The following is a 20193-nucleotide window of genomic DNA, read 5'->3' as shown; positions in this document are numbered from 1 at the left end:
TCAGCAGGAGTCTCCATGGACATTAAATGAGGTTTGTCCTCCCGTATAAGTTGGTGTCTCTCCAGCTCTGTAAGCTGGACCACCTATGCTGGGTAAAACACGCAAAGAGAAGTGGGTGCAGCAGCCGTATTTGCATACTAGGGGAATGGGCATGGTTCTTATCAATTCCCTGACTTGTTTGGGGGTTGGGGAGTATTTTTTTTGTCTTCTGCAGGGAGATGACCATCTGTCCTGGCAGTGTAAGCACAGTCCTGGACTAGCTTGTACAGCAAAAGCTGGAGCCAAACAAAAACCCATCTAAATGCTGAATTCTTGGAGAGAAAAGAAATCTGATTAGTTTCCAAGTTTCATTTTCTTTCTTTTGGAAGTATTTTTGCAGAGCTGAAAGGGAGAATTCTTTACTGTATGGCTTGAATAATGCTTTGAAGTTTGGTCTTTTGCCAAAAGCCTATTGACAGTAACATGAGTGTTGTTGGTGCTCACTGGCATCATGTATTACTTGGGGATCTTTAAAAGCTCTCTGAACAACTTACTAAGACTTCATTAACATTTGATTTCTTTCTAAGTGAGGAAGAAATTATTACTGTGTCTTTTTTACGGGTGGATAGCAGCAGTAAGCCAGTCCGGTGATATACCTGCCCCTTAGGGCACGCTCCCCAGTCCTGGTAGAGATCCTGGGTGTCTAACAAAGAAATCATCTCTTTCTTTTTAACAATCAATCTGACGTCACCTTATGTTGCCACCAGTTCCATACCTTCTCCTTGTTCATGTAGCATCTTTCTGGGAAAAATAAATTGTTAAATAACCTCAGAGTTTTATTTCACAGCTATTTCCTGTAAATGCAAGTCAACATTACCCTTTTTCCTATGGTTTATTGTTATTCCTTCTTTTTTTTTTTTCCCTCTAATTTTTAAAGGGGAGCTTCATCTGAGGTGTTGAGATTTCTCATAATCATTCTCTCACTAGTAGCTGTGATGAAGCGTCTAACCCTGTCTTTTCTTCTTGTCCTCAGGAAACCCGCTGACTGTGGCCTGCAAAGCTTTCTTTGGATTCAGTGGAGAATCGGGCCCCATGATCTACTGGATGAAAGGGGAAAAATTCATAGAAGAATTAGAAGGTCACATTAGAGAAGGCGAAGTCAGGTACTTTTTGGAGTATTTACTGGTAAAAACATTTTATGTCCCAAAAGCCTGTTGGTTTTTTTTTTTTTAAACAGGTTTTTAGTTGGAAGTGGAAATAGTTTTCTGTCTAAAGAGTGATGAATGACTTGGAACTGGAACAGTGTGCACTGCTCCCTCTCCTTTCTAGTGAATAAACTCTAAAGACATAGTAGCTATATGTGCCTGAAAAATCTGTTTCCAGATTCCCCTGGTGGTAGCTGAAGGGTCTCTTGAGTGTTCTGGGTGTTGGTTTTAGCCCTGCGTGGAAATGATGCTGACTACAGCAGCTGCCCCTCGTGGCAGTCCTTGGCAAGATGACATTCATTTCAGCATCAGCATTAGTCTTAAAGACGAATAGTCTCCTGTCAAAGTCACCAGGCTTTTTCTCTTCTACTGAATGGGTTGTCTGCCTGTGATGCAGCTCTCAGTATGTCTTAACCAGGGCTTTCAAAGAGCAGCATTTGTTCCTCCATGCTTAACACCTAAGGGACAGAAGGAAGTCACTCTATGAGGGTGTCCCATATCCAGCTTGTTCTTGGCTTGTTCCAGATGCCGGTTATCGTTTGTTGTACCAGCTGAAAAGCAAATACTTGTAGCCCCTTGAACCTGAGCAGCATTTGTTCCTCCATGCTTAACACCTAAGGGACAGAAGGAAGTCACTCTATGAGGGTGTCCCATATCCAGCTTGTTCTTGGCTTGTTCCAGGTGCCGGTTATCGTTTGTTGTACCAGCTGAAAAGCAAACAAATACTTGTAGCCCCTTGAACTTTCATAGAATTTGCACCTGAAAGGATCTTCTTGTCTTCCTTGTTTAGTAATTACCCGATTAACAGCTCTTTGCACAAAGACTAAGCTGTGGTTGTGCTATGGACAAGGTGGTCCCAGCTCCTGTAGGCATGATGAATATAGATTATAAAGAAAGCCAAGGTCTTTGCACCTTCCGTTGCACCTTTTTTTGGTCTCATTTATGAGACGTTTTTTTTCTTATAAAAGTGGTTTTGGAGAGCTGGCAGAGAGAGGGATTCCATTGCATTATTACTTGATCAATAATTTGAAGTTCAGCCATGTAGCCGCTAGTTGTTAAGATACACTAAACCAACTGACCTAACATTGCACCTTAACTGCATACAGATGGAATTCATCGTATATTGCCAGAGTGGCTCTAAGTGTACAATCCTCTTCTGGGCTTCTGACCACAAATTGCAGTATTGGAAACTTCTGCCATTGCCGTAATAATGACATTGTGTCCTCTCTGGTGTATATGTATGAACAAAGTGATTCTGGTCGTGTTCTTCCTCTGCATCAGAAAGACAATTTGAGGTTTGTATTTAAAGATCTCTCCAACATTAGCACAGTGCAGAACTTTTCCTTTATGTGCATTTGTTAGTGAAATTGAGTTTGGAAAAGCTGTATTTGTCCTTCATTGTGCCATCTCATTACACATTAATGTTTCAGATTAATGTTGTGACAACTCCCTTCTCTTACTCTGTTAAAATGCTTTAACTCAGTTTACAGACCCGTCACAATTCAGTAAATCTTCTCTTCAACAAAGCTACTTATCACGTACCTAATCTCCTGTGCATCACAGCCAGCATTAAAAACAGCATTTGCCAAAACCTACTGCAATACTGCTGCAATTACCAGCAATGCCACAGTCCTTCCTTTTTTTTTCCTTTAGAAGTAGCTATGGCAACTGCAGGAGGAACTTTTTGCAGATGCTTTTTCCAAGTAGCAGCTCTTGTTCATGTGTCCCATGGCAGGTAGGCTGCTTCAGGGAAACTGAGCAGCACCGATGTTCTGTCGGTGTCCTGAGCCAGCCCACATCTTCCACCCTGTGCTATTCATTGATGCATTTTAAAAAATGTCATGTATGTTTCAAATGTGATGAGACAGGGTGAACTTGCTGGTTAGCTGCTTTTCCCATCAGTTTGCTTCTATACGGCATTACCAGCGCATTTCTGAGAATGTTGAAAAACAGGTAATGAAGTATTGTTACAGCCAGGCCAAGATTTTCTCTGGGTTTGTTCCTTTGGCAAGTATCTAATGTTTTAACTCTGTCTTAAATCAGTGCCCAAATTTAGCAGCACTGATGCTGTCCTTACTCTGGGCCATACCCATATGTTTTGTCGCTGGGTTTGCTGTATGTCTTAAATCAGTGCCCAAATTTAGCAGCACTGGTGCTGTCCTTACTCTGGACCATACCCATATGTTTTGTTGCTGGGTTTGCTGTATGTGATGAGAGCACATGTTTGCAAATTAATGTGGTGTGGGAGTACAAAACATCCTCCCCGAGTTTGCCTCCTCGAGCACGAAGAGTTACCAGTCAATTAGTGTGCTGTTATGAAAGCACTGGAATGAGGATGCACAAAGACTTGAGCATTTCTGTTCAAATCAAACCCATGGAACCATGGCTTTTGGTAAGCAGACTTGACCATGAGTAATATGTGTGTAGTTCTGGGTTTCTCATTTTTTATTAGACCTTATTACAGACCATAATAAAAGGGAACTAATCAGCATTGCAGGACTCAGGGGCGATGACCCCCTGCCTAGCCTCCCTCTTTAACCTGCCTCCTTGTCTTCCCATGAATTAAGATCCCCAAATGTTAGGCATGCATAGAGGGAAACGGAGAAAGAGACTTTGCCTGCCAGGTGGGTTTTTCACAGCAGCAATAAAAATGTCATGTAAATTGAACCAGGGCTATTAAAGAAGGAATCAGAGTCTTTAAGCCTGCCTGCAGAGTTGTCACTTGTACCTAATTATCAAAGGAGCCCACAGCAAATTTCAACTCCGTCTCACTGCTATGGCAAAGAGGTATTTTCAGGCATAAATCTTACTCTTTCAGCCACCTATGAGTTGCTGCTTTTTCTTCTTCAGGCAGCGCTGCCAAACAACTTGCAGGTACCTCACAATGCTCAGCTGGTACGGTATGTTTGTCCTTATTTTTTGACCTCTCTTCTCCATTTTTAATGGTTTAACTCATTCTAGAGGCATTAATTCTATCTTTCACCAACAGAAGTCAACCGATAGTTGCAAAATGCTCAGACAAGATGAGGCTGTATTCTTTTAGGAGGGGATGCGGCAGGAGAGAGGCAGAATTACCATCACTGTCTGGCTAATGTGCCGGGTACTTTGCAGAGGAGTGTGGAAATGACAGCCCTCCCGTGAAAAGCTTACACTGTTCAAGTAGAGAGTTACTGGGCACAGAATGAGAAACAGAGTGCAGGAAAGTGAGAGGGAGGATTGCTGTGCCATGTCCTCCATTGAACTGCTTTTCTCTGGAGAGGTGCTTACGTACACACACATCTGTCCTTTCATCTACAGACTATTGTTAAGGCCTAGAAAGAAGGGACTAGAGTTCGCATCCCTGTTCACAGTCCACATCCTCAACTATATAAAGACTAAAAGTTTACATTTCGTGAAGTCCCAATTCGCAGGCAGGTCAGTAAAGGTTTGGATTTAATGTCCTAGTATTGCGAAGAGACCCAGCTGAAGCTTTCTTATGGCCCTTACATGCATGATCCTACAAAACCTGAACATTTTAGGAAAATATGGCTTCAAAGGGAAAGTATTTTAACTTCAGATTCAACTTAGTGCGTAAATGGATTGGAAAAATACGACAAAAGATTTGAAAAATCTGAAACATGGAATATTTTTCAAAGGAAACATTTGTATTTTGAAATGACACCGTTTTAGATCATATTTTCTTAACTTAAAAATAATCAGTAGACAAAATGTAGTGTTTCAGGTCAAATAAAATGCTTCAGCTTGAATAAAAAGAAAGGATTGGATATTTTTTTGCTTCACCCACCTCTCCCCTCCCTCCCTCCATCCTGTTTGTTGTGAGGTCTCTAGCACCACTGATTTACCTCTGCATTAAATGATGTTACTGCTCTTACATTTTGTTCATCAAACCAGAAACAAGAGCCATTATTTTCTCAACTCGTGGAAGCTGGCGTGTGTTGGCAGTGTTGCTGGCAAAGTTTCCCCCAACTCACACAGGGGCAGAGCTTCATCTTCTGGTCATGCAACTAACACTATTGCAGCTTTAAGGTCTTACTTCTTGATGCTGGTTTCCATTCCTCACCGCCCCCCCAGCCCCTGCATGCTGTGCTCAATGTTCTCTGAACTAACTTCAAGATGCAGTCAGTGGAAGGCTGCACACATATCAAAAAAGACGTAGTGACCAGCGGTGTACTTCTGTGGCAGTGATGAAGTTGTAGTGTACCGGTTAAAAGAGGGGGGGAAAAGGGCAGTGGTGACAGGTTTAACACCACCACGCTTTCTACACTTTGCTACCAGCATAATGTTTAAGTGTCTGACAGCATTTTCGTGATAGATCCCGTTCTAAAGAGTTCTCTTCCTAAAGATTGAAATTAGCATGAAAATAAGTGAAAAAATCCTCAGTCCAAATGCATATTCTTTTTTATAAAACTCTTTTTTAGCTGATCATGTATTATTTAAATGTAGGTTAAGGGTCGATTATTTTATTTTAAATAGATTCAGAATAATTACTTTCTCTTCATTGTGATCTGTGTACATTTTTTTCTGTGTAAAATATGCTGATTGCAGTAAACACAAGACAGTCTGAACATTCACAGAATGCTCCAGATTAGTGTCCCACATGCCTTCTCTGTTTAATTTGGTTTTATTCTCTGATTTTATTTGTTCCTTGCAGCAGGATTTGTAGGCCAGAAATTGCAGAGCATGTTATTTACTAACAGAGAAGAAAGACTTTCCTGAGTTTAAAATATTTCGCTGTATATGCATATGGAATATGAATAGGTAAATGAGAATTAATTTGTCTGACCCCCCAATGATTTAGAATGATTTGAGCCTGCAAGCAGATCAGGCTCTCGTGGGATGTTTCTTTTCTGGCCAGAAATGATGCAAATTCAACCTTTCTTGCGTTATTTTCAGCGCTTGGACTCAGGGCCAGAATTAAAGAAAAAAAATGCAAAAATATGCAGTAAATGAGAGTGAATTTGCAAAAAAGATGCAATCCAAGTTTCCATACGCAACACACATGCCTGCTTTTAAACTAATGTTTATCCACTTGCTTTTTTGCAACTTACACAGCTGTAGTGGAAGCAGCTGAATTTTTGTGGATGCTCTGGTACATCTTCTGAGTTCTGTCACATCACACAAGCCTTTGAAGGCGATGTGCTTTGTGAAATCTTGCTGTAAATATGTGGTTTGTAGCAGTCAGGCTTGCATGCTTGATTGTCTAGTGCAATGCCCTCATACCTCACTCCTGATTTGATTTCAAATTTGGAGTTCCATAAAGTTATGTACATAAGAAAAAGTGTGTGCACATCGGAAATCACAAACCAACTTCAGTTTATAATAGACACCTTTGGGGTTTGTTGTTACTGAAAAATTTTAAGCTCTCCAGAAGCAGTTCTTATCCAGTACCAACAGTGCTCCGGTGAATTACTTTCTGCCCAACTGCCTCTCTTCAGTCTCCAGAGAAAATACTTCCTTTTTGGTGAACCTTGATCTTAGTTATACTTTTCCTCTTTGTGCCGTACACTACCTTCTCAGACAAAAGCCTCACTGAAGCGCTCTGCAGTGGTGAGTTCAGAGGTGACTGTGAGGACATCACGCATGGCATGTTTACCCCCTTACACATCATGCAGCAGTACCCCAACAGGACCAAATTAATCTGGTAGATTTTACTTGATGTTACATTTCCTTATTCAAAAGACTAGTAACATTTTCTTCAGCAGCTGCTAAGAAGCCTTTTGAGAGAATAGGACATTGTATTTTTAGACTTAATGTCAACATCAGAAAACACTTACATTTACTTTGCATTCTTTCTAATGCTCACGTTAGAGCAGGGACATGAAAAGCCTGTACCCTGACCTGAGAGTCTGCTAGAATTGTCTGTTCCTTTTGTGGGGATTTTGCACGTCTCCTCTGTCCTCTCAAAGGAGCAGAGAACTCTTGACACGGTTCCGTTTAAAGTCAGGATCTAGCCCCCCAAAATAGAGGAACATTCCAGAGTAGCATGGCTCCTTCCATTGATTTTCCAGACTGCTTTAAAATGTCTCACAACACCCAGCCTTTAAAATATTGCCTTGTAGTGTGCTCAGTGATGCCTTAGCAGCATCTATTTACTTCTCTTGAAAGTGGAGATTTATGCTTCTTTTAACAGAAACATTGTTTTTAGCATTTAGTGCTGGTGGAACTGAGGTAAACAAGCGACATGCAACCATTGCACTCGTAGTGACTCTTCCTGCACTTCAGCTCCTCGCAACATGGTGGGTTGTCATGGGAGATGCCTCTGTGAAGTCTCTTCCAGGCAATGCGAGTCTGCTCCTAAGTCCTCCTCCAGGAGGAAGAATGCCAGGAGCACTGTGTATCTTGTGGTTCTCTTCTGAATCTATCAGCCATATTAGATCAGTTAAGCAAAGACTGTGTCCTTCCTTTCAGACTCCTCAGAGAACATCTTGGAGAAAAAGAAGTTGAGTTGACACTGATCTTTGATGCTGTAGAGGAGGCAGACCTGGCTAACTATACGTGTCACGTGGAAAACAGAAATGGACGGAAACATGCCAGCGTTCTTCTGCGCAAGAAAGGTAGTTCTCCTTATTTAATTATCTGTACTCTCATTTGCCTCAGCAGAAGCAGGTCAGCCAGAAGCAAAGGTCCTGCTGACCTCTGAGCCAGGCTGGACTCCTCCTGTCTGCCTGCTTGGAGCTGAAGTGTGTTTGTGTTAGAGCTTCAGTTTACCAGTTGTGAAAAAAATTCATTAATTGATCTTTGGTCTCTAGTGAATTAGCCTGGCAGTGATGCATTTGCCTGGAGCGCAGTCACCCGCAAAGCACCAATAGAATCAGTAGAAGTATCTTGGTCTAAACAACCTTTGAATTCAACCCAGAGTTGACTGGCTAGACCAGAGGTAATTGTGTGATGGAATTAAAACGTGCATTTCTTAGAACAGGAACCTCAGCAGTGAGGTCAGATGTTCTCATATTTCTCCACTTCCTGTGGAGTTTAAATGTTGTTTAAATTTAAAGCTTTCAAGAGTTGCCTTGTGCTTTGATTTCTAACTGCAGTGGGAGCTACAAATCAATGGAGAATTACCCCGTCATGGTTGCTTTGCTTAGTACTGTACCTGGAATTGAGGCTACCACTGCTGACAAGTTATCTGTAGCAGAAAGGAAACCATCTGGGTTTGAGTGTTCCAAACTGAAAGGTGCTCCTATGCTCTGCTGTTGGTAGAAGTCATTATCAGAAGGAGTGTAACAGCATCTCATTACAGTTCTAATGCTGTTTGTTCAGTCACCTCTCCTGTTCGTAAGCAGGGTGACATTTAAATTTGATGGTGATCTCTCTAAGATACTGTGCATTAGGGAGTACAAAACTTAACTGTTGGGAGAGCAAAGGAAGTTACACACTCAGGATAAAGATGTGATGTGAAAGCACGGAGCCATCAGCACAGGCGATTGACTGAAGAGTTAGTACATTGTCCAGGTCTCTGCCGTTATTTTTGTCTGTAAATTGATTTACCAAAACAGGAGAAGAAGAAATGTTTTCAAGAGGCACATCTGCAAGCTCTGTTCCCGTCCTTCCTGTGCTTTCAGAGCACTAAGGCCAAAGACACCCTTCTCAGCAGGTTGTGGATTGCAAGTGTTAGTGTCAGTTGAAAAAGCCAGTGCCCTCCATCATCAGAGTTGCAGCAAAATCCCACAGAAGTGTCACCGTTTGGAGAAGGTTTGAATATACTGTTAGTACCTGAGCATGCTGCAGATTGACCTCTCAGCCTAGCGTAGACATAACCATGGGACAAATAAGAGCCAGGTGGAAAAACACAGAGACCAGCAAGACCTCTTTAGATGGGGCACTGCAGTTCTGGAAAAAATACACAGTCATCGGTTCACCTGAAGACACTCTTAGCTGGATGCTAAGAGCTGTGTTTCATATAAATAAAAGGTGAGGGAGGGGTGCTGTTGAGACGAAAAAGGGCTGCTAGGGAGAGGAAGCTTTTGGATCAACATCCCCTTTTCTTACTATTCTTTCATGTGACACCCAGATTCTATGTCTGAAAGTACAGTGTGCAGTCCTGTCAAAACCATTTTAATCAACCCCTACTTGCAGTTTCCTCTATATGTGAGAGTTTTATGTCGTTCCAGAAAGAAGGGCATAACATGGGTTATGTTTTACACTGAGTGATAAAGCACAGTACAGGAGGTGCAAACCCCTCTGAGAAACAAGAGTCTACAGTTGTTGGTGTGGAACACACACAGACGTATATTCAACATCTAAACTGACAGGATGTCCCAACTTTAATTCAGGAGCCTGGTCATCATGATGAAGGATTAGCCTCTTTAGTGTAAAAAGCATTCTACCTTTCCATCCACTGAACCTCATAAACGTACAACTGATAGTGAGTATATCTATGTTGACACTGTTAAATGTTCAGCTGTGTTGCATATATTAGAATAACAAGCTAGGTTTATTTATAACAAGAGAATGCGGGCACTTCAGAGGTCTGCTGGCATTATGGAAGAAGCCCTGCTGAATACAGAATTTGAGGTGGAAAGGATCACTTCTCAGCTACTATTTCATTTCTCTCCACACTGTGGCTGTAGAAAGCTTATATTCCCCTCAGGCATCCTCAGTAGTTGATTTTCAAGCTATTAGAGTGTCATTTAAAATAACCACGGTATTTTCACTGTGTCCTTCGACTGACGGTCCCATTATCCTGTTTCTTATTTATTAAGTTCTTACGAATACTTGACCAAACTTTTCCTCTCTGCAACTTGGTATCGTTCCTTCTTTCTTATCCTAGCTTTCTCCAGCTTGCATTTGGCTGTGGAGTATTGGCGAGCCAGGATATACTACTGTATTATTTACCGACCTGTGACAAGATTAAGGGCAGGACTGGTAGAAAGCTGCTGAGCAGTAAAGAGGAAGCACAGATCTCTCAGCCAGAGAAATGCCCCTCGCTCCAAAGTCTGACCTGCTAAGGGCTGCGTTATCCCTGTTCAGCAAGAGGTGCTGGTAGCTCCCTTTTGTCTCCCGGTGTCACAGTGCTGTAGGTTATGTCTGCCCTCGGTTCAAAGGTGTGGTTGTGGTACATCAGGTGTAGTCATGGGTCCTGAGAAACTAGGAAGGCTTGGATAAAAAACCAGGAGTAAACCCCAAATCCAAGTTACAGCTGTAGATAAGAGTTTCTAGGGTTAATTCTTGTTTTGGCATCAGGTAGTTATTTTTAAGCACATACTTTGCTTTAAGGGAGAAAAAGGAACTGTTCAAATATTTGAGGTAAAATATGTTGAAGTCTTTTACTGTATTAGTGGCACGGTCCTCACAAATGAGTTTGGAGAATACCGGAGTGCGGTCCGTACAGCACCGCAGCACTGACAGCCCCAGAGCATGCATCGACATTTAGGAGTTTTTAAATATTTTTTTGACTGAGAAAGAACTAAGTCCTGTTTCAAACACCCAAAGCTACCAATGCAAAGACGGAACGAGCGATGCTTCTGAGACCTGAATACCACTGTCTGTTGTCACGTTCTTCTTTACTGACTTAATTCAAGACCACATTGTTATTTGCCTTCAAGTAGTTCAAAAATAAGTTCTGGACAATCCTGGGTTTGCTCTTCTTTTTTTCTCCATGCTGTCCTCACACGTTTGGTGCTCAAGTTACATGGAAGCACAATACACTTGTCCCATAGTTGTGGAAATAGTTCAGGATTCACTTCAAATGAGTTTGAAAGCAGTCCGGTATTTTAGTGATTGAAGTCTACACAGTCTATAATATAACTGTCCTGGAACATGAAAAACTTGTCAGGAATGGTGGAATAAAATCAAGCCATGCTTTTAGCAGAAAGAAGCAGGGAATTTAGATAAAAGTAAATATTAGAAGGATGTTTGCTCCCCATTTATTTCAGGAAGGCTGCCTTTATTCAAGACATGCAGGAAACTAGTTTTGAGGATTTTTTTTGATAATGATAACAGTACTAAATGATGAGGAACCTTCTAAAATAATATTTGTCTCTCATTTATTTGGTATTTATGAGACTCTTGTTATTTTAAAGACCATAATCCGCTGTGATACATTGTGGCTAAGTCCTTCTACATTATTTCACATTAGAAACTATCAGAATATTACTCTTTACTAATTTTCAGTCAATATTAAAGCACAAAGCCCAGATTCAACTCCTTTCCTAACGCTGGGTGTGCTGCCTTCCCTATTGACCTCAGGGAGGACCGCTTGACGAGTAAGGCATTAATCAGAGACAGAGACTAAGAGCTGGAGCAGGCAGGAACACTGAACATTCTGAGGTTTTCTCCATTGCCTCCGGCTTGGAACGAAAATAAGGAGCACAAAAGCCTTGGCGTTCTGCCTCATTATATCTGGTCTCTAGGAGAGTTCACGGGGCAGTAGGACAAATACAGGATGTGCAAAAGCAGATCAAATCTGCCTTTTGGGCTGGATTTTTGTGGTTTTGCTTGATACTCTGCCATTGCCCTAGCAAGTGGACACAAGTCTGTGCTCCCTTGTGGGCTACCACTTTGCCATCATCTCACTTTCCTAGCAAAAAAGATTCACTACAACAACAGAAACAGTTTTTTCCATGAAAAGTGGTTTTAACCAACTCCATTTGACCAACTTTATCCCCAGAACACATGCTAACCCTATCTTGCAGTGTAATGAAAGTCCCATGCATTCTCTGTGCTCTCAGAGAGATTAAATAGCTATTAAAATAGACTTTTTCCATCTATTAGTCCATGGCTTCTTACCAGACAGACATCGGAGATTCTGCAGACTGGGAATAGCCTGACATCTGATGTTAATTACTGAAATACAAGGCATGGCAAGGCAAGAATAAGCCCAAAGATACACAACCAATTTGCTTTTTATCTCAAAAACGACACGAATGACATAGCAGTAATTTCTTCTGACCTAAGTTTTAGAAGCGTAAAGATCACAAAAACTTTGTCTGGCCTGTCTTACAGTTTTTATGTTTTCACGTTGTATTTATCACAGCAGCAGCAATCTTCATGACGTCTTATCTAAACTAATACAGGCTGTTAGAGGTAGCTATTGTCAAATTGTCATCTTCTGTCTTGTACGGCTAAGTAATATGCCAAGCGGGGTTATGAGCAATATTTTGTTCAGAGGACATCTCAGGCTAAAGAGCAACACTCTTTGTGTCTTACATCAGGTAGAGCACTGGACTGGTATTAACGTTTTTTACCCCATTCTGGCACTGGTCTACTGAATGACCTTGACCATATTGCTTCACTTTTCTATGCCGCTGTTGCCCAGCTGTAAAAGATGGATAATTGCCTTGGGATGCATTTGTGAAGTTCGTTGAGGCAGACTGCTTGTGATGTTTCCTAGCAAAAGCATCCCAGTAGGAAATTTTAACTAGCTCTAGTTCCCATTAAAGTATAATGTGTACTAAACAAACATGTGAGCACTCTGTTAGTAGCCGTCACAACTCACACAAAGTGGCTCTTAACAGCCTGATGTGTGCTCCTGGCTTCTCCCATTATCTTGGGCATTCTGGACGCTCAGTTCATTCTCCAGTGATTCAGCTGAAGTCCTGGTTGGCAGCTCATATCAGGTCATCCACTGGTTTCATAAATATAAAACCAAAGTTTAATAATTTGGGGGGGACTAGAACCTCCCCAGAGTGGTACAATATGTCTGGAATATCTAACCTCACATGCTGCATGCAGCTGATGCACTCTGCCAATCCAGAAGTTTCAAACTCCACAAGCTCATTAAAAGTTGATTAATCCTCTGTGTAACATCGCTACTTAATTCCCTTGTAGAAGAATTATGATTATAGCCTCAAATGCATTCTGGACGGTGATTTCAGATGGGCAGTAGATGGAGTAAATGGGTAAAGTATTAGGTAATGCACCAAAACAAATCAGGCATCCTTAACATTACAGTGGTTGTAATTGGAAGCTGCACAATTTTATGTGGAATTGTACAGTGGATTAGAGCAAATAAAGCTCAGAAAGATCATAACCTGTTTATCTTTCCTTGCTAATTTTAGATTTGATCTACAAAATAGAGCTTGCTGGAGGACTGGGAGCCATCCTTCTTCTGCTTATTTTGCTCGTGACCATCTATAAGTGCTACAACATAGAGTTAATGCTGTTCTACAGACAGAACTTTGGAGGAGACGAAGCAGCTGACGGTAAGCAGTTGCTCAGGAAACTCATTATCTGCAATAGAAATATTTCAGAGACCCGAAGTGTTGAAATTTCTAGATTGAAATCAATCCCAAAAGATACCTGCTGCCAGGTTAAGTTCAAACTTCTAAGAACCCAACATTGTAAAGCCCTAAGACTTTTTTCCAAAGGCACCCGGAATCAATGAGTGTTTACTGAAATGTCATTGGGCTGTGCCGTGAGCAAATGGGAGTCAGAAGGAGTGTTCATTCATCTGTTAGAGAGGCTCAATGCCATCTGTGGACTCATTCCTCAGGAGAACTCTTCACGTTCGTGTGTCCAAGTGCCACCTATGCCCAGGATCACATCTCCTGAGATCCACACTGTGTGTGGGCAGGCCTTTCACCAGGTACTTTTCATTAATCATTTCCATTGATTTGTCTTCAGGCTGCCAACTAACTCCCGTAACTAGTGAGCGGTGATTGTTATTGAGGCTAACTAGTTATGTCAGTTAATTGGGAGAATGGAAATGGAAATGAAATGTAAATTTTTCAGGGTTCTTCTCCCTACTTCCTTCTCACTAGCGTATATTCTGTTTGGTGCCTAAAACTCAACATGTATTTTTAAAGTGAAGCTTTAGTTCTCCTGAATATGGCACATGCCTCCTCCTCTGGAGCTGAAATAAGCCCTGGTAAACTAAATCCAAGTGCTTTAAATCCTATTGTTATATTCTTAACGCTTCTATTACAGCATAACTAATATGTTAGAGATATGCATGTAGTATCTGCTGAAGATCTGAAGTACAGTGTGCAAGTAAGGTGCTTTTCATAGCTCACTGCAACACTCCGGAGTCGTGTCGGCAGTCTGGAGTGGTGTATCTAGACACCATAACGTATTTGAAAAGAGAGCAAGGGACACATTTCCCCTAGTGCCCCAAAACGGTGTGCAGTTGCACATTTCTTTCTGCAGTTAGCATTACTGTTACCAAAATAGATGTTTTGGTGGTGTGGTGTGAAAATGGAGATCCACGGGAGTTTTGGAGAACAGGTGGAATGACATCCAGGTCATTTTAGAATGTGCAATGATAAATAGCAGGCATAAAGGTCAGGAACCTTCCTCTTTCTCGATCTTCACGTGCGAGTGAGAAAACATATGTTCATGTCATACTGTGTCATACTGCACAATATTTATACTGATACCTAGGAGAAAGGGAAGGGTGGGATTGTGAGATTTACCTCTAACACTTTGGGATTGTACCCACACAACATCCCTGGTTCACACCAACAAAAAGTGACTCAAAGTTTAAATTCCTCCAGATTGCTTTGATTTGTTTATCCCATGTTTTCCGTGTGAAGCTGCTTCATTTTTATTCATGTATTTCTCTGGTTCAATCACTTTTTATTTATGAAACAATATTACTTTCTAGTTGTTTAGAGGAAGCCCCATGAGTACGTAGGGGATTTTGTGTGCATGTTAATTCTCAAAAACAACCTTTTATTTTTCTAGGATATGATTTTAGAACTACTGCAGCTTTGTGTCTCATTCTGATCCTGCAGAATGAAAGATGGAGGCAGAAAATGTTCCTGAAGTCAGAGTTTATCTGGGGACGTTTCTTTCTACTTATGTAGGCTATAGTGGGAACATACAGAGCTCTCATGAGCAGCCAGCTGTAGAGATGTAGTTGCAGTGACCTCTTCCATTTATACATGTGTTTCTTTAAAACAGAAGATTTGGAACTCAACAGAATTGCTTTATTCCTGTTTCTAAAAATATCCTATGTAAGCACTGTTGGATGCACTCACTTCCCGAGTTGGCGTAGCATTGTTTTTAGAGAAGGAGGTTCTGAGGATTAAGGGGAGCTGTTTAAGGGGAGCTCCAAACAGCACTGCATCCAAAGCACACCGAGCAAGCGGTGGCAAGCACAGATAGGTCCTTCTGCTGTGTCCTATGGATGTGGAGCTTGTGAAGAGGGAGCTGAGACCGTAGAGATGTAACACAAGTGCAGGGGCTCCCAGGAGCCCGGGGGCACTGGTTCTGTCTGTGTCTTGCTTACTTGTATTGTGAATAGAGGTGACTGGGGAAGGCAGTTGTACCCGCGCAGTGGGAGGGGGACTGCTGGCACTCAACCCGTGCGCGGCTTTCATGCTGCTTTGTAACCAGGCGTGTCAGTGCTCTAGGGTTTGCTTTGCTGCCTTTGCAGACCTCTCAGATGTTTGCAGGGATCTTTGCCTCCCGGATCATTCGATGGCTGGCTTCCCTTAAAAGTTTTGGCAGGCTTCATTACAGACAGGGCAGCAGGTTTTGGACGGGTCTCCAAAGCTCACTGGTCTTTTTTTTTCCTGGTGTTCGTTCTTCCGTCATCTCTCCACCAGTAGCTACTATTTTTGTATGCTGTTGATTTCTGAGAAATATCAGCGAGCCAGGTGGACACTCACGTACAGCTACAGTGACACTAGGCAAATTGCCTTTTACAAACCTGTAATTATTCACGTGCTTTGTCTGTAGCTCTGACCTTTATGGGTCTGGCTTTGTGTCAGGAATCATAAGAAAGTAACCATCATTTCAAGGTCATCAAGGGATGTATTGTATTATGATTAGCTATTTTTTTGTTTTATTAGAATATATTGATGATTTTAACTGCTTCGGTTCTCTCTCATGCTCGCTGTTCTTTACAGATAATTGGTACTCAGCAATCCTCCGTTCATGCAGTTTTATCCTCACAACATTAACTATTTGATTTTTCATTTTCTGTAAGTAATGGCAGCTATACTCTTCCCTGGAGACTGAATTGCTGAAGGTTCACTTTTTCAATATACTATTTTCCATTACTGCAGAGGAATAGCAAAGAGAAACGTTACTAAGGCAGTCTGATCCCAGCATGGATCCCAAGCTCGATAGCGGTGCCTCTTCTGTTCCTGGCACAGTTGCGAGCTCTTAGCTCCGTGTTTCAGATGCAGAGAGCTGGAGACAAGCCCCAGCGCTGCACAGGAGGAAGAGGAGGTGTGTTGCCCTTTCTAGCCAAACCACCGTGCGGCAGCCCCGCTGACCTCTGCTGGCGTTGCCTGGGTCCCCTCTGTCACCCCCTGCCTGCCTCCACCTTTTGGTGAGGCTTTGCCTCTACCCCTGCCATGCAGGCAGAATGAAGGGGCAAGTCTCCCCCCGCATCCCATATGCTCTTGGAGTTATTTCTCTCTCTCATACTGTGAGCCCCAAGTAATTAAGATGTCCTGGATCAAGTGACATCTAAAATTATGATACTGGCTTTAAAAACTAAAAGATTTTTTTAGGGGGGAAAAAAAATTTTGGACTGTTTGTATTTGTCATTGTTTTCTGCATAATCGGTGCTCATTTGAGTCAAGTTGTGTATATTCTTACAATTTTCCGTGCTCAAAACTTTCCAAACTTTCCAGGCTCAAAAAGTTTTCCAAGCTCAAAACTTTTGCATAGTCATAGCACTCTTGAGGCGTAGGAGTTGAAAGATTTCTATTAGCAGTATGTAAAGGATTGGCATAAAAAGTTCCAGCTTTAGTATTTGTATCAAAATTTTGCCCATCATCTTTTCAGACATGGAATGTGTGCACTGGCCACATGAAGCAGAGTTAAAACGTGCAGGAGAAAACTGAAAGGATATCCTTTGTCTGGATCTGAAAAATTTCTCTGTAGAAGACGGATGATATGTTCCTGTGAAAAGTCCTGATTTTGTTGGAAAATGAGTGATCGTTTCAGGGAATAATACAATTTTCTAGTTCTTACCTGTATTCTTTATGGTACTCTTGCAGACATCAGGCTGAACATGAGTTTGTTTTCTTACAGACAACAAGGAATATGATGCCTATCTTTCCTACACCAAAGTGGATCCCGATGCATTAGATTGTGATAACAACGAAGAGGAGCAGTTTGCACTTGAAATTCTGCCGGATGTTCTCGAAAAGCACTATGGATATAAGCTCTTCATTCCGGATAGGGACCTGATCCCCAGTGGAAGTAAGTATTTCTGACCTTTCAGTTTTAATTCTCTGATGTGTTATGAAGGCCCATACTGTTTGACGAGTAATAGATATGGGAAACCTCTCTTTGTGAAGTGGTTGTGAGGATTGGAAAAGTTTCCTCGGTGCTGCAAATTTGAGCTCTAGGCTAGAGCTTGGTCCTGCACCACTGAGATCAGTGGGAACTGCCATTGATTTCAGCAGAGGCAGGAGCTGGACCTTCCTCAGGGAAGGCTGTAGCACCGCAAGTAGTGCTGTAGTCCAGAATCTCTGCATCAGACATGGGTAGCTAAGGAGAAAACTTCCTAAAAAGGTTTTGTAGTCTCTAGTTTAGTATTGAAAATGGGATTATTATTTTTTCTAGTAATTCTGTGTTTATCTACAGCAGCTTTACAAGTAAAAGTCATCTTTCCCGTTGTCTTTTGTTTGTCTTCCTAACTTTGAAGTCTCATAAATAGCTACAGTGGTTTCCCAGTTAATGGTGTAGGTGTAATTTTTTCGGTAGAGTTTTGACCAAGCGTTGCACTTCTGAGCAGTGTTGGTGCTGTGTAAGTAATCAGTATTGAGTCAGTAATACTAATTTCTCAGAGGACCATGTCCAGCCCGAGAAACCCTTGCTGTTTTCCACGCTGACAGTGAAATCCAGTTGTCCATTTCAAGTCAGTTTTGCTGCCATGTCTGAAGACTCAGCAGCACCTTTGGATGTCTGTACCAAGAGTTAATGCTTTCCAAGCTGTAGTTAGAGCACCTCTTCTTCCAGATTCATTTTTGGACAAGTCAAATAAGACCATTAATCATATGCATCATGTTGATGAATTTTTAATGCACAGTGTGTGTTTGCTTTAATATCACATTTACTTGAATTACTACCTGTGTGAAAAGTAAGCTTTTTTAAATGAATTCTGTCTGCAAGTCACTTGCACAAAAAATATTAGAAGAGAATACAAACTTCTGTCTGTATATCCTACTGTACGGGAGATATGAACAAGAAAAAAAGAACCAATGGCTGTGCTGGAGCAGATGTCCCGAAACATGAAACAGCTAGGATATGGCTGCATTAGCAACCTGCCTGCCAAAAGGCTTGACACTGCCGCCTTGCTGCTGCCAAACCCCAGTGCCTGCCCCAGAAGTTGGAGCCTACTTCTTCCCTGACATCTGAGGGAGCTGGAAACAGCTCTGAATCCCGTATGATTGGGAAAGCAGAGTCAGAGATCATGCAAAGTCCCGTGTAGTGGCTTGGTTTTATCATGTGCGTTTGCAGCTCCTAGGTGAGAGTTGCTTCTCTTATTCCTTTTGCCCTGCCCCTGCAAGGTGTGTGTTTTATTCCCTTAGTGACATATTCCAGAAAGGGGACTTGACTCATAGCCCTCTTATTTCTGACACTACAAGCAAGTAGTACTGAACCTTTAGATCTTATCAACAGAAAATACATCTCTTTGTGTTAAAAATCACGGAACTGTTGTAAATAGTTGTTTCATATCCAACGATATAGCAGAGTTATGCGTGGCAATTATACAAATGAATTAGAGAGTTTAACAGCAGCCCTTCAATGGTAACTGCACTGAAGCACAGATTAATCTGAAATGAGATTCTTCTTTCCAGTTGCTGTACCAGCCAGCATGGTATTTCATTTTTGCCAGTCAGAAACACAGCAAATACTTGTCATCACTTTGAGTATTCATTAAACCTCTCCTGAAAATGTGGGGTACCTGAAAATGTCAGTTCTCATTTATGGACATTCACAGATTTAATACCTCTTCTTTCCTCTCAAACTCACTTCTTCAGAATTATGAAAGGGCCTGATTCTAACACATGGAGCTTCAAGAACCCTTAATCAGACATAATGACAATGTAGAATAAAATGTGGAACTGATCTGAGTGTGATTTGCATGCCTTAGCTTTGAAAAAGATATGGGGGAAGGCACTTTGTTCCGAGGGGGCAAGAGGGAGGGAGGTGACGGGGAAGGAGGGAAGTCTCCGACTCCTCTATTTGTAAGGTCTCTGTGTGCGCCGGAGTGGAACACGGCTGTGAGCTAATGCTCACCAGCCTTAGCAGGACTTGCAGTGCTTAGTGAAGAGAGCAGGCAGTGTGATGTGGTGTGGACCGGCTAGGAACTGCAGAGGTAAACGTAACGTATTTTAGAGTGACTGCCTCAAAAAGTGACAGATATCACAAATGTAGAGTTCTTTGGGGTCAGTTTCTGTAGAAAAATGAGGGGTTTGATCACAGTTATTTTTGTTATTTTAGGAAATCTCTCTTCTCACATGTACAGCATTTCTTCATCTTTTGGTGTGAATGACTTTCAGTGTAGCATAAAGCTTTTCTGCTCTCCATTTTGATGTGTTTCCTTCTGTGTCTTCTGTACTTAAACGTGTGCACTAGTATGGCAAATAAGCTGTGCTTTGTAAGGCTGGTTGTTTCATATAATCTCTGCAGTTTTAAGGTGCTGCCACAGGAGGGTGTGCATTATTGCACTTCCTTTCCAGCACGAACCAATTCATACAGCTGCTACTTGGATTTGAGAGCAAGCAAAAAATAGATTTGTTAAGTAGTATTTCATTAACTTTCTTGTGCGCTTCTCTGAACAGACTAAAAAGCTGACTTCAGAAAAATTCAGGGACGATTTTGATTATGTTTTTGTCTAGCTGGTTCGTCTCTAACCTCAGGGGAAAAGCTATGATAGGCTCTGCGTGTCCCTGTGTGGCTGAGGGAGAGATTACAGCCAGATGTGCTTTAGCTGGGACACGCACACCCATCAGCTAGGTCCTTCGCATTGCATATCCGAGCTTTGTGTTTCAGCTCTGCGCTGAGGACCATCTGTTTCAGGGATGCCCATGGAGCGACTCTTGATGTCCCTAGGAGGACAGAGGTGATGGCTGTGGGGACTGAGGCCGCCTCTTTGCTG

General features: G+C 41.9%; 1 protein-coding gene across 1 annotated transcript in view; it reads left to right on the top strand.

Annotated features, from left to right (window-relative positions):
• The window catches only part of LOC104498895 (X-linked interleukin-1 receptor accessory protein-like 2), a 28585-nt gene that overhangs the window by 1160 nt on the left and 7232 nt on the right, over positions 1-20193 (top strand). The window contains exons 2-5 of the mRNA XM_010142330.1: positions 1013-1142; positions 7593-7738; positions 13184-13327; positions 17115-17285. Of these exons, the coding sequence (XP_010140632.1) occupies positions 1013-1142; positions 7593-7738; positions 13184-13327; positions 17115-17285 (591 nt within the window). The remainder of the gene's footprint in view (positions 1-1012; positions 1143-7592; positions 7739-13183; positions 13328-17114; positions 17286-20193) is intronic.

Source organism: Buceros rhinoceros, unplaced genomic scaffold (genome assembly GCF_000710305.1).
Source record: "Buceros rhinoceros silvestris isolate BGI_N320 unplaced genomic scaffold, ASM71030v1 scaffold8888, whole genome shotgun sequence".
Taxonomy (NCBI): Eukaryota; Metazoa; Chordata; class Aves; order Bucerotiformes; family Bucerotidae; genus Buceros; species Buceros rhinoceros.
This window is presented reverse-complemented; position numbering and strand designations above follow the sequence as displayed.